General features: G+C 45.5%; 1 protein-coding gene across 2 annotated transcripts in view; it reads left to right on the plus strand.

Moving 5' to 3' along the window:
• LOC121606402 (probable E3 ubiquitin-protein ligase HECTD4) overlaps positions 1–19,647 on the plus strand; it is a 37,590-nt gene extending 17,943 nt beyond the window's left edge. For both annotated transcript variants that reach the window (XM_041936701.1, XM_041936702.1), the window contains exons 32-76: positions 35–201; positions 293–439; positions 540–724; positions 949–1,102; positions 1,223–1,503; positions 1,588–1,774; positions 1,868–1,949; positions 2,057–2,259; positions 2,409–2,544; positions 2,720–2,902; positions 3,029–3,193; positions 3,295–3,464; positions 3,676–3,791; positions 3,918–4,021; positions 4,439–4,600; positions 4,728–4,876; positions 5,011–5,090; positions 5,383–5,546; positions 5,747–5,984; positions 6,124–6,260; positions 6,359–6,485; positions 6,932–7,069; positions 7,227–7,363; positions 8,017–8,177; positions 8,268–8,449; positions 8,551–8,756; positions 8,858–8,988; positions 9,101–9,306; positions 9,404–9,583; positions 10,004–11,403; positions 11,495–11,702; positions 11,791–12,014; positions 12,205–12,350; positions 12,441–12,544; positions 12,935–13,058; positions 13,947–14,137; positions 14,351–14,497; positions 14,643–14,762; positions 15,199–15,354; positions 15,466–15,569; positions 15,744–15,965; positions 16,055–16,221; positions 16,372–16,567; positions 16,839–17,061; positions 17,453–19,647. In XM_041936701.1, the coding sequence (XP_041792635.1) occupies positions 35–201; positions 293–439; positions 540–724; positions 949–1,102; positions 1,223–1,503; positions 1,588–1,774; positions 1,868–1,949; positions 2,057–2,259; positions 2,409–2,544; positions 2,720–2,902; positions 3,029–3,193; positions 3,295–3,464; positions 3,676–3,791; positions 3,918–4,021; positions 4,439–4,600; positions 4,728–4,876; positions 5,011–5,090; positions 5,383–5,546; positions 5,747–5,984; positions 6,124–6,260; positions 6,359–6,485; positions 6,932–7,069; positions 7,227–7,363; positions 8,017–8,177; positions 8,268–8,449; positions 8,551–8,756; positions 8,858–8,988; positions 9,101–9,306; positions 9,404–9,583; positions 10,004–11,403; positions 11,495–11,702; positions 11,791–12,014; positions 12,205–12,350; positions 12,441–12,544; positions 12,935–13,058; positions 13,947–14,137; positions 14,351–14,497; positions 14,643–14,762; positions 15,199–15,354; positions 15,466–15,569; positions 15,744–15,965; positions 16,055–16,221; positions 16,372–16,567; positions 16,839–17,061; positions 17,453–17,589 (8,547 nt within the window). In that variant the 3' untranslated portion in view covers positions 17,590–19,647. The remainder of the gene's footprint in view (positions 1–34; positions 202–292; positions 440–539; positions 725–948; positions 1,103–1,222; positions 1,504–1,587; positions 1,775–1,867; positions 1,950–2,056; positions 2,260–2,408; positions 2,545–2,719; positions 2,903–3,028; positions 3,194–3,294; positions 3,465–3,675; positions 3,792–3,917; positions 4,022–4,438; positions 4,601–4,727; positions 4,877–5,010; positions 5,091–5,382; positions 5,547–5,746; positions 5,985–6,123; positions 6,261–6,358; positions 6,486–6,931; positions 7,070–7,226; positions 7,364–8,016; positions 8,178–8,267; positions 8,450–8,550; positions 8,757–8,857; positions 8,989–9,100; positions 9,307–9,403; positions 9,584–10,003; positions 11,404–11,494; positions 11,703–11,790; positions 12,015–12,204; positions 12,351–12,440; positions 12,545–12,934; positions 13,059–13,946; positions 14,138–14,350; positions 14,498–14,642; positions 14,763–15,198; positions 15,355–15,465; positions 15,570–15,743; positions 15,966–16,054; positions 16,222–16,371; positions 16,568–16,838; positions 17,062–17,452) is intronic.
• The last annotated feature ends 401 nt before the right edge of the window (positions 19,648–20,048 follow it).

The following is a 20,048-nucleotide window of genomic DNA, read 5'->3' on the forward strand; positions in this document are numbered from 1 at the left end:
CTGACATGGAGGTCTGTACTGCTAATTTGTGTAGGTGTCGAGCAGCAGTTTCCTGTCTGCCGCGCAGACACGCTGGAGACGTGGCAGCACGCGGAAGCAGGCACTTGTTCATATGAGGGAGTTGCTCACTGCTGCTGTCAGAGTTGGCGGCGTCACCCACCTGGTGGGGCCTGTCACTATGGTACTGCAAGGTGGCCCAAGGTGAGAGAAGGGGGGCTATAAGCACAACAATCCCACCCTACTCTACACACATACACCTCTATAAATCTGTGTTTGTGTGCCTCCTGTGCAGGATTGAGGAGCTGACCTGTGGTGGAATGGTAGAGCAGGTGCAGGAGGCCTTTGGGGAGACCATGACGTCTGTAGTGTCACTATGTGCTCGCTACCCCATTGCTTGTGCCAACAGTATTGGCTTGCTTTGCACAATCCCCTACACCAGGCAAGAGAATTCATCTTGAATCATATCTCTCTTTTGATTTTACTCTAAACTAATAAACTGTCAAATTCCTTGCTCTCATTCCTGATCTGTGTTGTGATAGGAGCGAGGAGCAGTGCCTAGTTCGGAGTGGTCTGGTCCAGCTCATGGACAGCCTGTGCAGTTTAAGTGGTCAGAGGGAATGCAGCTCAAACGAGAAGCAGACCAAAAAGCAGAAGGTGGCCACCATGGCCTGGGCTGCTTTCCAGGTGCTGGCTAACCGCTGCATCGAGTGGGAGAAGGTGGAAGGTATGTCAAGCTTAGTAGTGGTTGCTTATTCTGTGAACAGCTATCAAACTCAATATATTTGTGTCGCGAAAAGCTGCTCGTGTGCTGGGGCAGGGAAGAAGAAGAAGAAGTTGCCCTGAAGTGCACATGAAGAATGTTTAATGCTTTGTTCACATGGTCAGACTAAATGGTGGCACAAAAGAAAGTTAGCAGTATATTTTAATGTTTTTTGTTCTCCTTTCAAGGTGGTTCCACAGATGCAGTGCACTCTGGTCTAGCACGGCAGGTGTCCAGCCTGTTGACCAATCACCTGGCCAGAGCCACAGAGTGCTGTGGGAATCAGGCAGCTGGCAATGATGCCTTACAGGATGTGCTCAGTCTGCTCAACGACCTTTCCAGGTAAAATGTTTTGTCATGCCTGTATGTCTCTTATGTTTTGTATGTATATCATGATGTATTTGTGTATATGCGTGTGCATTTATCCAGTGTTTGTGTATGTTCTTCTATTTTGTATTCCAGGAGCCACATTGGCAAAGCTATCCTGAGCCAGCCAGCCTGTGTTTCTAAGCTCTTGTCTCTGCTGCTTGACCAGCGACCTTCTCCAAAGCTGGTACTCATCATCCTGCAGCTATGCCGAGCTGCGCTGCCTCTCATGAGTGTGGAGGACTGTGGTAACGTGGCCCTGCCCTCGTGGAGCTACTCCATTAACACACTAGATGCTGAACAACAAGATGCTAATGACCCTGCTTCACGTATTGCTGCCTTGCTGCTAGCCAAGCTGGCAGACTATGTAGTACCAGGTTAGTCTCTTTTAGCTGGATAAGCAACTGGATAGTCATGAAGTTACTTTCTAATGCTAATTCTCAATATTTACACTTTGCCAGGCTGTCAGACCCTGCTGTCCCCCAGCTCCTCTGAGCCAGACACTTGTCTGTCCCGTGCCAGTTCCAAAGGCGCTCTGAAGTCTGATGATGTTGGGGAGGAGGGAGAGGCGGTTGATGGCAAGTTATCAATCTTTATCCACAAGAGAGAGGACCAGTCATCTCATGAAGTTCTACAACCACTTCTCAGGTGAGGTTGCCCCTAATATCTTTCTTTTTATGTCACATCAGCATCGTCTGGGTTTCTATGACATGTCTGTTCTCTCTCTATTCCAAAATGCAGCAGCTCAGAGGGACGTCCTTTTCGGCTTGGCACTGGAGCAAACATGGAAAAGGTGGTAAAGATGGACAGAGACATGACAAAGGTAAAGTAAGAGTTCAACTGAAAGAAACCCCAATTTGCCCAAAGTTTTAAAAACTGTATTCCAAGTGCCTTCCTTACCTCTGCTGTCCCATTTTAAATCTTCCATAGAGCGGCAGCTGTGAGGTGATCACAGAAGAGGCATCTGCTGCCCTGAGGAAGGCCAACAAGTGGGCCCAGTCTGGTCTGATAGTGAGTGTTGGTCCACCTGTAGAGACTCTTGCCCAAGAGACTGCTGGAGGCATCACCACTGGTGACAAGAAGAAAACTGCTCAGACGGCTGTTTGTAGGGACAGGAATGCTGAGCTGGCCAGGTAACCAAATAAGAATACCTGCAGTGGTGTGATTATTAGATTTGTTCACTCCCACTTTCCTGTGATATGATTTTTTCCTTGTGTGTGTGTTTATCTGGTGAAACTATTTGTGACAGAATTGTTCTGACTTCTAAATTTGCCTTGAACAGGTCAGACCCTGTCAGGCCGTTCATCAGTGGCCATGTTGCCAACAGCATGGCTGCTGAGGTTATTGCCCTGCTGCACAGCCTGCTCACTGCCCCCGAGTCCAACACTGCTCAGATCTGGACCAGCACTGCTGAAAAAGTAAAGACTATTATGTGTCTGACTTTATCGCAATGTTTATGCACATAACCGATTGTTACTTACTGTAGGGTTGTTTAATTAAAAATAATTAATAATGAGAATCTAGACTGACATGGAGGTGATTCTATGTGATCCTGTGTCTGGCTAATTCTTTGTCCTCTGGGGTTTGTGGTAGGTTCTCTCCCGGGCTCTGATGTTTATCCCTCAGCTGGGGAAGTATGCTGAGAGTATTCTGGAGAATGGGAGCAGCAGTGGCAGAAAACTGGCTAAGCTGCAGGCCATTGGCAGACAAGCTGTTGCTGCACTCTGCGCCCTCGGGGGCTTCAAAGAAACCATTAAAATCGGCTCTGAGGTCCAGGTTGGTAAAGGGAGAGAAATTGCTGAAAATGCTATACTTTCCACTCTGGCCGTAATCGGCATCCTATAAAAAAGCATCACCTTTGCCCTCTGAAGTTTTAAACCTTAAATGATCTTTGCTCTGCAGGTGGTAGGTAAAGGAGTGCTGGGCAGTGTGGGCATTGTTATGTCCATCAATGAGCAGGAGGGCATCGCTACGGTCAAGTTCCCTTCTTGCGAGTACAGGAGAGCTTGCAAAGCCTCAGACATCCTCACAGTACCAATATCACGCCTCTGCACACCCAGATCCGAGGTAAAAGTTTCAGGTTCAAACACAACATAGTCCTCATTTTTAGCAATATCAGCTTCAATCTCACTTGTCTCTCCCTTTCACCTTTTCCCCACCCCCAATAGGCTCTCCCCCTCTACAAACTCTCAATCACAGAAAAGGTGGTACAAGCAGTGCAGTCCATGCTTCTGCCACAGGAGGGCAGTCTCTCCATTCACACTTCTCTACCAGCTACAGGAGATGGCTCCAGCCCGGTAATGGCTGCAGTACGCTTGCTGGCTGAAATCAGAACCAGGTTAGCAAACATTCATGTAAATGCACACTTCTGCTTCTGAAATGGTCTGCTTTTCTGTTAACATTTTAAAGTTTTCATCAGTTTGAACTTGGTTTTATTGATGGTCAAAGCTTGAGTAGTGTGTTTAATCAACTTTATTTACTATGCAGTGGAAGTTTCACATCAAAATCGGAGAGAGGACAAAAATCACAAGGTTGTTAATGGTTTTCAGGGCTTGCCTGGTGATGGCACAGCTGCTAGAGGATAGTTCCTTTTGTGAGGAGTTCATCCAGCAGTGTCCTGCTGCTGTTGAGGTTCTCAACCTGGTTGCTCAGGAATGCAGCCCTGGTGAGCATACTGTACATACTGCCATGTCAGAGCATTTGAGCACCCGGAGCGTATTACTTACAATATAGTGGTATGATTTACCAATCACTGTTGTGAACATGTCACAATTTCTGTCATCCCTTGCAGGGGAGCGTCTCGGCATGGTTGAAGCTCAGTGTGAAAGAGTGAGAATGCTGTACCGGGACTGCGCTCGGCCTCCTCCTCCACCATTGCAGACAGACAGACGCCAGGTAGGAGTTACCAAATTAATAGTATAATTTTTGCTTTTATTACTTTAATTTTTGCAGTAACCAACAACAAACACAGGCGATCCCCTCTTTTCTAACATACATGTGGACTGGATGCAGCTGAAAATATGAATTTATCACGTCAGAACGTGGAAAAACAACCTTGTTTGCAGAGACAGAGAAAGCAACTGAGCTTCTCTCTTATCAAAGAAGTGTTGATGGAAAACCGTTAAAATCTGAACATGTTTTAGTTGATGGACAGCTGAAGGCAAGATAATTATGGTAAGAATTTCATATATTGCTGCAAGCGTCAAATCAAAATGCACCAAAAAAAACTTCAAAGACATTTTGATAAGTTATGCAGTCAGATTGGTTGGTCCCACTTTTCTCCTCATCCCTTTGATGTGCTTGTCTCATCAGCCCAAGGAGATCACTTGGTGTCCATCCAGAGTGTTTCCTCCAGTCCGGGCCTGCATGTTCTCATCCCGTCTGACCTCTGTCACCTTCCTGGCCGATCCGAGCGCTGGAGGAGGGCTGCCGAGAGGCACCTTCATCTACGCCACCTGTCCTGTACCAATCCAGGTGGGCACATCACAGTGGAATGTTTTATCATCTCAGTTTGTTTGAACATGTATTAGTGAGATAAAAATAGTGCGCTGATGCTGCAGCCTGCTTGCAGCCTTGCATTTACTTCTCTTTCTTCCTGCAGGCCCCATCCTTTTATTGGGAGATAGAAATTGTCTCCTATGGAGACTCTGAGGAGGACAGTGGCCCGATTGTGTCCTTTGGTTTTGCCACCGAGGCAGAGAAGAGAGACGGAGCGTGGACCAACCCTGTCGGCACCTGCCTGTTTCATAAGTATGTTCACCTGCATGTTAACTCTGATAGACCCTTTTCCCACTGCTCTGTCTCTGACTTGAGTGCTGACTGCTATCTTTCTCCTTTGTGTGGTTCCTCTGTGCGTCTGTCTCCTGTCTGTCTGTGTGTGTCAGTAATGGTAGGGCAGTGCATTATAATGGCTCCAGTCTGCTGCAGTGGAAGAGTGTCAGGCTGGATGTGGCTCTACTTCCTGGTGAGACAGGAGACAAACATGTCTTTCTTTGTGTACAATCTACCATCTCTTTTGTTTGATTTAGTCAGCATAGAAATCCATACAGCAATATACTGTATGATATGGATTTGTACTAAACTCCTTAAAAGCATTGTATCTTATCTGCCTGCTATTAAAAAAAAAAGCTCTTTTGCAAGCACATCTTGCCTCTTTGACTAAAGCTGTGTCGAGTGTTATCATGTTTTAATTTATGTCACTACCTGTCAGCATTGAGTCATGACTAAGACTGAGACCTGTGTTTGTATAAATGCAGGCGATGTGGCTGGAATAGGCTGGGAGCGTTCTGAGGGCACTCCTCCACCTCCTGGTCAGGCCCCTAAAGGCAGGGTCTACTTTACCTACTGCGGCCAGCGGCTCAGCCCCATCCTGGAGGATGTTGCTGGGGGAATGTGGCCCCTGGTACACATTCAAAAAAAGGTGGGATTCTGTTGACTAAAGTGACCTTGAAACATTTATATTTGAACTGTTGATAAGCTATAATTTGATTCATCAGTGACCTTTATTATATATGAATTGTAATATGTATCCTTTTCTTTGCTGCTTCAGCCAATTCCGCTCAGGATTTATGCACTTAATCCATTTTTTTCCTTTTTTATTTTTATTTATGAATTTTGTAGAACTCAAAGATCCGTGCCAACTTTGGAAGCCGGCCATTTGCATACGCAGAAGGCCAAGCACACAGAAATGCGGCTGACCTGTGTGTGGACCTTGCAGAGGAAATAAGTGCAAATTTTGAAGCACTGCCCTTTGCTATGGCCTCAGACAGTGATAATGATGCAGGTGCAAGTGTAACCTCTGACTCTGGCTCCCATGGACCCCCTTGTCGGATTGCAGCTGTGGCAGTTGCCCAACAACGTATGTTTATCACCTTCATTTCAGCCTTATCCTCATCAAATATCCTGCAAAGACATACAGGGAGGGCACAACACTGATACAATCATTCATTTTGTCTCCCACTTTTGCATTTTTGGTTTGTCCTTTCCTGTTGGTGCAGAGTACAACAGTGACCTGTCGTGCCATTACAAAGTCGAGCTGAGCTACGAGAACCTGGTCACCTCTGGGCCTGATCCACATCCTCCTCCTATCGCAGATGAAGAGAGTGATGATGAGGATGATGATGATGTCCCTAGAGTGAGTGGGGCCTTCACTTCTCATCCTCTAATAATGGCTTCCAAATGAAATTTAGGTTTGTGCTAACTTTATTTTTGATGTTTGTTTGGTTTTGTCAGGAGGACCATTATGCCTTGCTGGTTAAGGCCTGGGAGACCAAAGTGTTCCCTACCATTCGTAGACGCTTCCGCAATGAGGCTGAGAGGAAATCTGGCCTGGACCAAATCAAAGGAGCTCTGCAGCTAGGTAAGGAGTGAAGGGATATTATTAATACAAAACCTCCAGTCCAGTTAAGGTCCACATAGCAAGGTACCACGACATAAAACTCTTCAACCCATTCAACAGAATTTGATCAAGACAAGGAGATGCACAGGGGTCATGAACATTAACTGCATCCGTTAATGTCCAGCTGAATATTGCTCTACAATGCTTTGTTGCTTTATTGCTAATAGTTCATGTGCACTCATGTAACTTACAAGGAGGGCTGTAAATAGAATTTTATTTTCCCTGAACAAATCAGAACAGGGCGGAGTAGTTAGAGTGCTACAGTTAAATCTGACGTGAAATGAAGTTTATTATTGGCCAGGCCGTACCTGTTCTAATAATAAGCTTTGATTTTTTGCACACATTTAGTTAATATAGGTTAAACAAGGACAGCTTTGACATCTCGTATTGTATTTTGCTGACAACAGGCATGGTTGACATTGCAAGACAGACAGTGGAGTTCCTGTATGAAGAGAACGGCGGCATTCCTCGTGACCTCTACCTGCCAACCATTGAGGATATCAAGGATGAGGCCAACAAGTTCACGATTGACAAAGTTCGCAAAGGTAACGTTCACCTGCATCACTATAAATAGTACACACTTCAAGTTAAAATGAGCCAGCTTCAGGGTACATTGTAAATAAGTCCAGTATTAAAACTGTTCCTTGTACTCTGCTTCTATAAAATAATTGACCTGTGTGATAATTTGCTGACTCAACACAGGCTTGACTGTGGTCATCCGCTGTCCGGACAGCAACAACACCAACAGCACCACGGGAGGGACAGCTCTGCCGAAGTTTGCTATCCGGGGCATGTTGAAGACCTTTGGCTTGCATGGCGTAGTGCTGGATGTGGACTCTGTAAGTACAAAACTTGATGCTTCAGTGATTTGAGTCATTATTGGAGCTGTAATCGATGAACTCTGACTCATTTTAGTGTGAATTAAATGCATTTTATTTAAGTGTCCCTCATGGGAACACCTTAACATCAAACACTAACAACACACAGACTCCTTCCCACAAAGAAACAACTTCCAGCATGATGGTCACATATTAATTCAAATAGTCAGTCCAATATAAGAAAAGAAATATCTAGAAACATAAATGAATCATTATCATTGTCATCACCCATTCATCACTGACACAAGGTTCTGTCCCTGAGCTCCCACGCAGTCCTTAAATAAGAAGTCAGTTTAAATTATCTTGTCCAAACAACCATTCTAGTCACTGTAAACCATTTATATCCATCATCTCAGTTATATATCTCTTATCATTAAATAAAACATGAGAAAGTTTCCAGTACAAAGGATAGTAAAAAGTAAATGATACTCATTTTCCGTTTCCCCTAAATCAAACTGGACAAATTAGACATTCTGCTTCTAAAGCAGCTTATTAAATTAAAAAGAACATAAATTCTTATAAATACTCATGTAATACACAACAAAACACGTGATACATGTCTGTTAGCCAGGTCTCAAATATCTGTATGTCTTTGTTACGTTCAACTCATCCAGGTGAATGAGCTGGTACAGGTGGAGACCTACCTGCGCAGCGAGGGGGTGCTGGTGAGATATTGGTACCCTATTGAGATGTTGGAGCGCCCGCCTGCTGGATCACGACGTACTGCGGCTAATGGCTTAGTCTCATTAGACAGTAGCAACATTCAGATTCATAGGTAATGTATGAACCATATATGAATGTACATAATGTAAATGCATCTTACACCAGGGCTCAAAATGAAATGTGCTTTACTGCTTTTGTGTAGGGAGCTGCTTCGCTGCGAGAGTGCACTGGCTCGGTTATACTGCCGCATGGCCTTGCTCAACATCTTCGCCCCCAAGAATCCCCACACCTTCACTCGTCTTTTCCACATACCTGCAATCCGTGACATCACCTTAGAACACCTGCAGCTGCTGTCTAATCAGCTGCTGGCTCCACCCCTCCCTGGTGAGTATTAACGGTCGCTGTGAATAAGCGGACCTCTCGGTGTGGTGTTAACGACCCTTTGTGTTTGTGTGCTGATTGCTCTGATGTTGTTCTTTCTGCAGATGGCACTATTAGTTCTAGCTCTATCCTACTGGCCCAGTCGGTGCTTCACAACCTCCAGGACCAAAGCTGCTCTCCCTCAGAACTATTCTACCAGGGCAATGCTCAGCCCATCCGGGAGTGGCTGACAGTGGCCATCACCCGTGCCTTGCATCAAGGAGAGGAAAGCCTGCTGGAGCTCACAAAGCAGATCTGCTGCTTCCTGCAGGTCAGCTCTGCCGATCAGCGCTTGACTTAGTAAGCTTGTCTCTGAATACCAGCCCCTGTATTGTTGCTAACCTTCTCTTGTAATTCTGTTTACTTTGACAGAATGCACCAGAGCAGTTTACATCAGAGGAGTTTCCTGTGACAGAGTCAAAGGTTAGCATGGATGTCAGCTTTCCAGGCGCCGCATTTGTGATCGTATCCTGCAAGGAGAGCCAGCTAGGCTGCCGCAAAGAGTGAGTTCCTCAGAAGTGCTCAACTTCAGCAATTTGGAATGAACTCAAATTTCTTGCCATCCATTTCCTGTTAAATGTTTAAACTTTGCTCCTGTCTTTTCCACTCCGTTAGCTCCAGCCTTTACAAGGCTCCCTGGGCTCGAGTCATGGTGTATGGCCTGGGTCACAAAGTGCGTAGAAATGGTCAGCTAAATCTGATGGAGGCAGTGTGCTATCCACTGGATGCCTCACCTACCAACACAGGCCTTACTCCCCCTCCCACCACCAACCAATATCCCTCTGTTATCATACCCACTGACAAAGTGCACATCAAACTGGGTGAGTATCTAACTCCCAAAAATAAATTCATACTCACTGGTGAAACGGTCTGTTAGAGGATAAAATGGGATTAAATATCCCATTGTCTTGATTGTAGGGGTGTCGCCCCCTCCTGGTGCTGTACTGGTGCTGCACTCCTTGCCGCTGGAGTTTCCTCTGGCCATGGCATTTGCAGAACAGCTGTTGACATGGAAGCTGGGAGAAAGCAATGAGCGATCAGAGGATGAGCTGGACACAGTGCCCTCGTCTGTGCTGTTGCAGGTGGTAGAACTACTAGGTAGGTTGAACACGCTGCTGTACACGTTAGTGGAATTCAAAGGAAGTAAAACCCTTCTCCACAATCACCCAACAAGCACAAAGGTGGCTTTTACATGTTAAACTTAAATTGTTTGTTCAAATTATTCTGTTTGGTCCTGACTTTGTTTTAGTACCTTTAGATATTATTTTATGCTTGGTTGGTTAGTTAAAATTACTCTGAACTCAGAAAGAGCCATGTGCATTACTTAAAAGGTCATAAAATGTCAGAGTTTATGAGTCAGTTAAAGCTACACATGCATTATTCTTCACTATTAGCTCCATAAATCATAGAACTTTGAGAGCTTGCAAGGCAAAGTATACCAAGCACTAGTACAGATTTCCCCAAATCCCAACTTTCAGTGTTTTTCGTTTTTCTATGTCATTGTTCTTGTTGTTTTAGGTGGTTTGCTTTGGACCACTGATCTGGCCGCCTCCATCAAAGAGCTCATCTTTCACTTGCTGGCTGAGCTTTTGCGGAAGATCCACCACTTGGAGCAGCGCAAGAGCCCTGCCGGTCTCTCCAGCTCCATTGCTCTGCTGCTTAACCCCTGCCTCGCAGTGCTCATGGCCCTGCAGACAGAACTCCGAAAGCTGTATGACCGGGAGACTCAGGGATGGACTGCTGGGGGGGCAGGAGCAGGGGGGTCATCATCTGGAGGCATTGCGTTGGCTCTTGGGGCGGAGCAGAGCCGGTTCTCCACCTATTTCCACGCTCTGATGGAGGTGTGTCTAGCAGTGGCAGAGGTGACACTGCCCCTAAACGTTGGCGGCTCTACAGTGGGAGCTCTGACCTCCACTAGTGCCCCTAACCTGAGTGACTCCTCTTCATCTTCGTCATCGTCCCCAGGCCAGACACCACAGAGCCCCAGTCTGCTGTCCAAACGTAAGAAGGTGAAGATGAAGCGTGAGAGAGCAGCAGCTGCAGTGGCAGCAGCGGTCTCTGGGAAACGGGGAAGTGGAGGTGCACGGTTGTCAGAGAGTGACAGTGCCCTGCTGAACATGGCAGGCAGTAAACCTGAGGACATGCTGTGGTTCCACCGCTGCCTCACTCTCCTGATGATCCTGCGACATCTTGCTAACAAGGACCCGCAGGGATTAAGTGTGACCAGCGATGCAGTGACAGATGCCTGCCAGGCCTTGGTGGGCCCCACTGCCCACAGTCGCCTGCTGGTGCTCTCAGGTATCCCCACGCACCTGGAGGAGGCCGTGGTTCGAAATGCTATCCGCAGGGCTTGCAACGCACATGGAGGGCTCTTCAAAGATGAAGTCTTCATCCCTCTGCAGGAAGAGGACCCCAAGAAGCCAAAAGCTGGAGCTGGGGTTGCTAGTCCTCAGGATGGCAAAGCGGGCCCTGAACTTGAGCGCCACTTCCCCAACAGTGGAGGGCCTGAGAGTCCCGACAGCTCCAGCAGTGTGACTCCAGCTATGAGTGTGAGCGCTTCAGCTTCTACCAGCCAGACATCAATCTGCAGCTCCTCTCAGGGAGTGTCCCGCACTGCCAGTGAACTTTCTGTCGATCAGGAGCTGTTAGCCGTTCCACCTCCCACACCTGCTGCCGCAGCTTCGGCTGTTACATACCCCCAGCAGGGCCCCCAAGACCCCCAGACTGTTTCTAGTCAGGAGAGTCTAGATACGTCCCTGTGTAGCACAGGAAGCCTGGGGAGTCTTGGCAGCTTGGGGGAGCCTCTCGACAGTGCAGAAACTCCGTCGGTGTCAGATGGGGGCTCTGTGCACACAGTCACCTCGCTGGAGAGCAATGCAGTCATGGCTAGGCCCATCAAGGGTTATGCTGTCATTGAGGTGGGTCGATCGAGAACACAATAATAGATCTGAGCTGTTTGATTTGGTTTTGTTCTTAGGAAAAACACTTGTCTGTTTTCATTAATTCTAGGTTCGTTCTCGGGCCAAAGTGGAGAAAATCCGTGCCAGTCTTTTCAACAGCAGTGATCTGATTGGCTTATCCAGTCTGGAAGGTGAAGAGGAGCTAATGGAGTTGACCAACGAGGAGATCCTGACAGCCTCCAGTGTAAATCAAAGCCTGTTTGACACACAAGGAAGCTCCGCTCTTGAAGACTACTTCCTGGACAAGTCCGTCAGAGGTTGGTGTTTGACCGGTTTGATATTTTCCACTTTTACACAATGACGTTAGTTCTGCCAGCTTGAAATCTTTACTTTCCGTGCTTCAAGGTGACAAGCTTGTACCCGGAGCGCGGGATGTCCTCACAGATATTTTTAAGAGCTGTGTGCACTCAGAGCAGATGCTCAGCCTCACACCGGCCAAGCCTGTGAAAGTGTCTGACATTTACCTCAGCAAGGAGCAGATCAACGCTCAGACTCCTGGAAACCTTCTGCATACTTTCTTCACCAATGTTAGGCCTCCAAAGAAAGTACTCGAGGACCAGCTCACTCAGGTATATCAGGCATTAGCAGGGGATGTTGAAAAATGCGTTGGTTTACTGTTTTGTTCAATGATACCATTTTTTAAGTGTTACTTGTTGAAACTCCCCCCTGCTTTGCTCTGGGGTCACCACCAGAAATGAACTGTGAACTCTTCATACTGTATGTGCATTCATGTGTGTCATAACTATTTGTTTGTATCAGATTCTAAGAAAGTATGGCACTCCCAAGCCCAATAAGAACAAATACAGCAAAGCAGGAAAAGAGCAGCACCAAGGCAAGGTTGTTAGCACCAAGAGGCCCATCACCAAACCCCCCACCAAGGAAAAGTCTGTGCTCAACAGTGTCAGGTAAATTCTGACTAAGCACATGTTTAGATACATTTACACTTTGACACTAATTAAATTAAATTAAATTTGCTGGTCTGTTGCGTCTGCCAGGACTGCACTGAGTGAGAAGAAGACAGTTCTGAAGCCGAAATCTCCTGAGAAATCCAGGCCTGATGAGAAAGATGTGGAGAAATCTCCTGCTAAGAAAACTGAAGGTCAGCAGTAACCACACACACACTTTGACTAAACACATCACTGAATACATTAGCTGATGGATGGTTCAAAGTCATGGACAAATGCCATTAGATGTGTGGAAAAACGATGGCGCTCTAGTCCCCTTGCTTACATTTGAGTTTAATAATGAAACAGTCAATTAACTGATCAAACCACTGACAGAAAAGTAAAGATTTTCTGCTTGTGTTTATATAATTGGAAATTAATCTAGGTATGCTGTTATTGATATTCAGACAAAGTTAGCAGCTTGAAGATATGACTTTGCACTCTGGTAACTTGTGGCTCTACTGTGATGTTCTGCTGCCCTACAACAATAAACCTGTACGAGTCCTGTTTTTAACTGTTTCACATAGCACTCATGTTTTCTTTAGTTCCAGAGGAGAAGTACCTGACACTGGAAGGCTTCCACAAATTTGCTGTTGACCGTGCCAAGCAGGACATCCGTAGCGTCTGGAGGGCGATTTTGGCTTGTGGATATGATCTTCACTTTGAAAGGTGACATCACACCCCAATAACCAGCAGTCAGACTGGTGTCACTCTAACACTGTCACATACACGAGCTCTCCAGGAACATGTTGTGACAAAATGTGTTCTCTTCAAACCTTCATTAAATGAAGTTATTAGAATTATTCTAAATTAATATGTCACTTTTTGTTATATGAAATTTTCCATGCATAGAATCCTGTCTGAATTAGTGGCCTTTCATTTTCACACTGCTCATCTAATTGCAATGCAGCATGACATTGACTTATTTTTGCTATTTTCTGTACTTCATAAAAAATTCAGCATCATACAGCCACCAACCCACCAATCTATCACTGAATTCTGGACAGTTCTCTGATTTTTGATTTATTGGACCTTATAACTATGAACACAAATGAAATCGTTTCAGTAACTGTAGTAGCAAGCTTCAGTAAACCATTGCTTTATTTATTATATTTATTCAATGATAGTATAACTAGTATCTGCTTATAGTGAATCTGATGGCTCACACAATGTTCACTCTGCCCAGTGTTAAAATGTGTGAAGCCAGTATAGTAAAAAGTATTAAAAATAGTAAATAGTAAAAAAACAAACAAAAAAAGGATAACATTTAACAGACATTAGCAGTTCAATTGCTGTATAACTCTTTTCATACATCCACGCTGGCGATAGCCAAAGCAGAGGTTGTTGTGTTTTCAGGTTGTCCGTACATCTGTATGTATGCTGTTGAATTATGTATTGTAACTGGAGTTCTACACATACTAGATTTATGGTAATATTCATAGGTGAGCACTGATCACAGAATATTTCAGTGTATCTCACTTTCAGATGCCCTTTCATCTTTGATAAACTGCTGTTATGGGAGGTCTCTAGTGAACAGCAGCTGTCCTCTGCACACAGGTGCACCTGTATAGACACTCGTCACGCCCAGAAGGCCTGTAGGAAATGGAGCTTGGAAATGGACGTGGCATTGGTCCAGTACATCAACAGGCTCTGCCGTCACCTGGCTATCACACCAGCGAGACTACACCCCCATGAAGTGTACCTGGACCCCAGTGATACTGCTGATCCTCGTGTGGCCTGCCTGCTCAGTAAATAAACCACTCGTTACTGTCTGTGTAGTAAAGAGGGTCAAAAAGGCCGAAACCCTACTTTTCTCTTCTTCCTCTTTCAGTGATATTGTTTGAATCCAGTGCACATATTGTCATCTATAGTGTAACATGCAGTCACTACGTACAGCCCATCACACTTGCCTGGTTGCTTTGCCGTGTATCTATTAAACTTTTTGTGTGTATTGTTTTCAGGTGTGCCTGTGGAGAGCCTGCGTTTGCGCTTTGCTCTGCTGCAGTCCCTCAACAACACCCTGGAGAGTTTCTTCCTGCCACTGGTGGAGCTGCGACAGACGCAGACCTATCAGAACAGCATAGCAGCACTGTTATGTGAGGCCAAAGGTGAGCAGAATCTCGGCACAGATCTGGATCCAGATCCAGGTCAAGGAGACAAAGCCAACCATGACTGTGTCAGTGAATCTGACCAGATTGACCAGATCTTATGTTTTACACTCGCCAGCTCAGCTTCTGTCTCTGCTGGTTACAGGTCTGATCTTCTACGACACTAAGGTCACTGTAATGAACAGAGTGCTGAATGCCACAGTGCAGCGGACAGCTGACCATGCTGCCCCAGAGATTACACTTGACCCTCTTGAGATTGTGGGAGGTATGATTTCGTTTCACTTGTTCACATGTTTATTGTTTGTTTGCAGGTCAGTTGCAGGGGTCTGGAAGGTTTATATGGAAAGAGTGATGCTTTCAATCTCAAAACTTTCCAATACACTTTAACATATTATTTCTGAATTTAAACAAAAAATTGACCTTCAATAATAATTTCTTAAACAATCTAAACAATTGCAGGTCATTATCTAAGTTGTGTATCATGGACACAGGGTGTATAGTTGAACTATTTATAATAAACATGGATTCATTATAGAAAAGTAGGAGCAGATAAGTGTTTTACTTCTTAATTTAGTTGAGAGTTAATTTTATTGTTTTTTCTTGTTTTATTTTTTTACTCGTACTTGTTTTAACATGAATAAATCTCTTCTTTACTGGATCTTTGCACACATTCTTCTGTATTTGTGGAATTTGCCCCTCAGGTGAGATCAGGTCATCAGAGAACACATATTTCTGCCAGGCTGCCCGGCAGCTGTCGTCCGTGCCGTCGTCTCAGCTGTGTGTGAAACTGGCCAGCGGAGGAGACCCGACCTATGCCTTTAACATCCGCTTCACTGGAGAGGAAGTTCATGGCACAAGTTAGACTTTCTCCTTTACATCTTTTTCTGTGCTGCCTTGCAGTCTTTTACTTGTCAAGATTTTTTTTTTTCCAAAGCTAACTGTAACTGCTTTGTTGAATCTGTCTCCAGGTGGCTCCTTCAGACATTTCTTATGGCAGGTGTGTAAGGAGTTACAGAGCTCTGCTCTCTCCCTGCTGCTCCCCTGTCCCAGTGCTGCAGCCAACCGTAACAAGGTAAGCTTTTTCAGTATCTGACATGCTCTCAGTATGTCCTGTTTTTGACACTTGTTCTTCCCAGCGAGGCATATTTATCCCAGTCTGGATCGGCTCTAAGAATCATATCTGGCACAACAGAGTTAATCACAGATATTGTTACATGAATCATTGATGTTTTGTTGCTTTCCTCAGGGGAAGTACATCCTGACACCTTGCCCTATCAGCTATGCAGAGGAACAGTTGCTGCACTTCTTTGGTCAGCTTCTGGGCATAGCCATCCGCGCAGATGTGCCACTTCCTTTGGACCTACTGGGCTCCTTTTGGAAGGGTCTGGTGGGTGAGTCCCTCGACCCAGAGCAGGACCTGCAGGAAGCCGATGTGCTCACCTACAACTATGTCAAGAAGTTTGAAAATGTAAGAGACCAGCTGCGTGTATCTCATGTCTTTATCTGTTACCCAGTGTCTCATGACCTTAACGAGACCTCTGTTCTATGACCCTGCAGGTGAGTGATGAGACGGAGCTGGAGGCCCTGTGTGCTGAGATCTCCTCCCAGCACCACTCGGGAGAAAGCCCCGACTCCCCCAGCCGGCCCTGCTGCACCTTCACGTACGTCACAATGACAGGCGAGGAGGTGGAGCTTTGTCCGGGAGGTCGCAGCCTCACTGTCAGGTACAGCAAACTTGTAGATGTCTCTATGCAGTGTGGTGTTTCTTGTCATTATCAACTCTTTTAAACGGCAGTCATTAATGTGTAAGACCCAGCTCAGTGTAGTCTGATGTCTTCCTCGTTTGTATATCTTGTGCTTGTTTGTATGTTAAGCTGGGAGAATAAGGACGTGTATGCGCGAGCGGTGAGGAGCCTCCGTCTGAGGGAGCTGCAGAACGTGGAGTGTATGACAGCAGTGCGTGCAGGGCTCAGCTCCATCATTCCCCTGCAGCTGCTCACCATGCTCATCCCCCTCGAGATGGAGCTGCGCACCTGCGGCCTGCCTTACATCAACCTGGAGTTCCTTAAGGTGATAAATGTGTTTGTGTGAAAGTGCCTGTTGAAATCTGTTTATGCTCCATTACAAAGCAATGGCTGGCCCCCACATATGCCCCCACATATGTCAGTGTCAGCTGCAATCGTAACACCTCCCTCTGCCTTGTCAGTGTTGTTACTGTCGATAGAGGAATTAGAGAGATGCATTATAAAGGTGCTTCAACAGTTTCTCTGAGAAGCACTTGTTCCTACAGATTAGTATTCATCGAATCTCATCATTTCTGCCCTGCTCCCTCCCTCTGTAGGCTCACACCATGTATCAGGTGGGTCTGATGGAGACCGACCAGCACATCGAGTTCTTCTGGACCGCCCTGGAGATGTTCACTCAAGAGGAGCTCTGCAAGTTCATCAAGTTTGCCTGCAACCAGGAGCGCATACCGTTCACCTGCCCGTGCAAGGACGGCGGGCCCGACACCGCCCACGTTCCCCCATACCCCATGAAGATCGCCCCTCCTGACGGAGCTGCAGGTAATGGCTAACAAGGTTTCAGAGCCGGGCACACAGCCGGGCTGCTATCTCTGTGAGACAGTCTTCGTAGTGCTGTCGGTGCAGAAACTACTGATAGTGACGACCACAGCGGCTCGTCCTGTTTTGCAACCTTAGACAGACTTGAACATGTCCTGTGTCAGTATTTCAAACCACAGGCTAAAACAGACAGTGCACTCGGGTTTGTCACAGATAAGATGAACGCTCACTTTTATCACCAAGCTCATTATCGCCAACGCTTCACAGCAACTCGTTGGCCTTCTGCAGGTCCATGAAAAGCTCCAGTGGTAAACCTATGTAACAAAACTCATTATGTAAGAGACGTTTTGTGTGGTTTTGTTCTAATGCTCCCTCCTGTCTTTCTTGTCTCCAGGTCAGCCAGACTCACGCTACATTCGCGTGGAGACCTGCATGTTCATGGTGAAACTGCCCCAGTACACCTCCCTGGATGTGATGCTGGAGAAACTGCGATACGCCATCCACTACCGTGAGGACCCTCTCAGCGGCTAAGAAGTCTTGACAACCCAATGTTCCCAAGCACATATACCTGGAACCCCCCTTGCCAGTTTTACTTTTGACCCCAGCCTCCCTCGAGCCCCCTCGACAAACTCCTGGACCTTCCTCTGAGACAGACCACAGTCCTTTATGCTCCCCTGCTCCAACAAAACTATAAATTAAATTAAGTTTTTTTCTGCTTTGCATGTTTATCCCTGCTTTGTGTATCACAATTTGCACAAAAACTCCATTACATGATTTTGTTTGATGCATATTTCTGTGAGGAATTCAGGGAAGATAATCTGAACTAGCGCCGACAACGGTGACGAGTGTCTGTTCTGGCTGAGGTGAAACAACTGTGACACAGTATTTCGTCCTTTTCCCTTCTTCTACCTTTGACAGAGGGTTTAAAGAGGTTCAGTCGAGTTCTGTGAAGCTAACAATTTAATGGGATGACTTCAGATCAGCACTTTACAGTCGCGAGTACAGTTCAGGATTTCTGAACCCGCTGTCTGCGGTAACACTTTAAGTATTGGACGCTTGGTCTCAGCAACACGAGCTCTGCTCAGAGTTGTTGAACTTTGCATATCTGTGAAGGAAAAAAAAGTCCTAATGCTTAACCTAGCTGCCTCCCTCTGCCTCCCCTCTGTGGGGGTGATGGTCTGGAACATGCCTTTGCTGTAGGAGCCTCTCTCTGGAGGGCAATGCTGGTTGTGTGTTCAAATGATTTCCATAATCTTACATTTGAGGCGGAGGTACGACTACTACTAGAAAATGGAAATGTTTGATGCTGCCTATTTTTGACCACGTCAGCTATGAGCAGGCAGAAAATGTGAACAAGTGCTGTACAGGATATTATGTAGTTTACTGCCTGTTTAAAAAATATGAACCGCTAATGGACAAACTAACTTACGGCTATATAAACTGAATACATTTTATCCAAGTCTCCGAAGAGAGGGTATTTAAGTCGTGTAAAAAGTCATATTAATCTATTAGTTTATGAAATTGCTCTGTGATTTTTGGAATCTCCGAGTAGCTTTGGCGGCATGGTAGGTCGGATAGATTGGAGACATTCTGATTTACTGCATTTCAGGTTTGGAAGGTGAAACCTGTGTTGCTTTGTGAAAACGGGAAGGAGATGATGTTCTCATGATCTGCTCTCCCACATTGTTTGTGTGCTACTGCTACTGAATGTGCAACACCCCCCCCCCACACACACACACACTCCCAAACATACACAATCCACACACACACACACACACACACACTGGGGGAGGGGCGGCGGATTATCTTGAGTTCTGCCTTTTCATAGTTTTCTTTAATAAGAGAAGATCAGGATTCTGCTGTTGTTGTTTTGTTTTTTTTGTTCATTTTACCCATAACCAAATGTTTAGCTATGTAAAAACAAAATAGTAAAAAAAGTGTAAATAGCCTGACATTATGTCTGATGGCAGTTTTTATTAATTGCTAATTCACTTCACCTTATAATTTTTGTTTTTGGTTTGCACTACTCTTCCAAGAAAAGATTCTAAAATGAGCAAACTAGGTGATGTCTGTTGGATATCCGGTTTGTTGTGTTGTTATTTTTTATGAATTTTGGAAATACCAGTAATCTTATCACCTTCGTCTTGTACTCAGATGGATTCTTCTACTCATGGTGAAACATGTTTTCTTGTGTGAGTAAAATCGCCATTTTACTTGGATAGAACTGAAAAACACAACGGGATTGATATTTGACGCAGATTGGATTGTTGAATTGCTTGCGAGTTTCGGTTCAGTTCTTTTGAAGGGTGATTATGCCGCTGCTAACAGGGACGCTCTCTCTTCTACTTCCTGCTCCTCCGGGGGAGTAGACAAGGTTATAAAAAGGACATATCCATACAAAGAGGTGTTGCGATAAAAATGTGTGCTGTACATTTACTTGATATTTATTACAATTATTTATGGTTGCATTAACTTAACTTTTACTGTCTTACCTCTGCACATCAGAAACTTAACATATCTAAAATGGATTATACAGATGTAAAGAATCAGATGGCATTTGAGATTTCTGTGTCACAATAAAGAAATGTCTTCATGTACAAACGGTTTCATTGTTTGTCTTTTACGTGTATTTTATGTGTTTCGGTTGATTTTTCTGTAAGATGTTACTCAGATAAACCCTGGTTGGGCAAACATGTTTCATAAATGGATGTTTTCTATTCGCACGCTCGAACTGACTGAGTAGTCGTAGTTGTTTTGGAGAAGCAGACATGCCTGCTACATGATAATGACTGCTGATGGTGATGGATGATGCATGTGAGCCCCCTTTTTTTTTTTTCGCTATGTGTTAGGACATGCTTTTCATGCAAGGCCTCGCGACCGACTGGTTATGTCACCACGGCCTGTAAACCGGACACCTTTTCAAAGCAGTGAGTGCTGGGCCAGGCCAGTTCCAGCTGGATCTCTGGTCACTGTCACTGTCCCTTCAGCTT

This window comes from Chelmon rostratus, chromosome 5 (genome assembly GCF_017976325.1).
Source record: "Chelmon rostratus isolate fCheRos1 chromosome 5, fCheRos1.pri, whole genome shotgun sequence".
In the NCBI taxonomy this organism is placed as follows: Eukaryota; Metazoa; Chordata; class Actinopteri; order Chaetodontiformes; family Chaetodontidae; genus Chelmon; species Chelmon rostratus.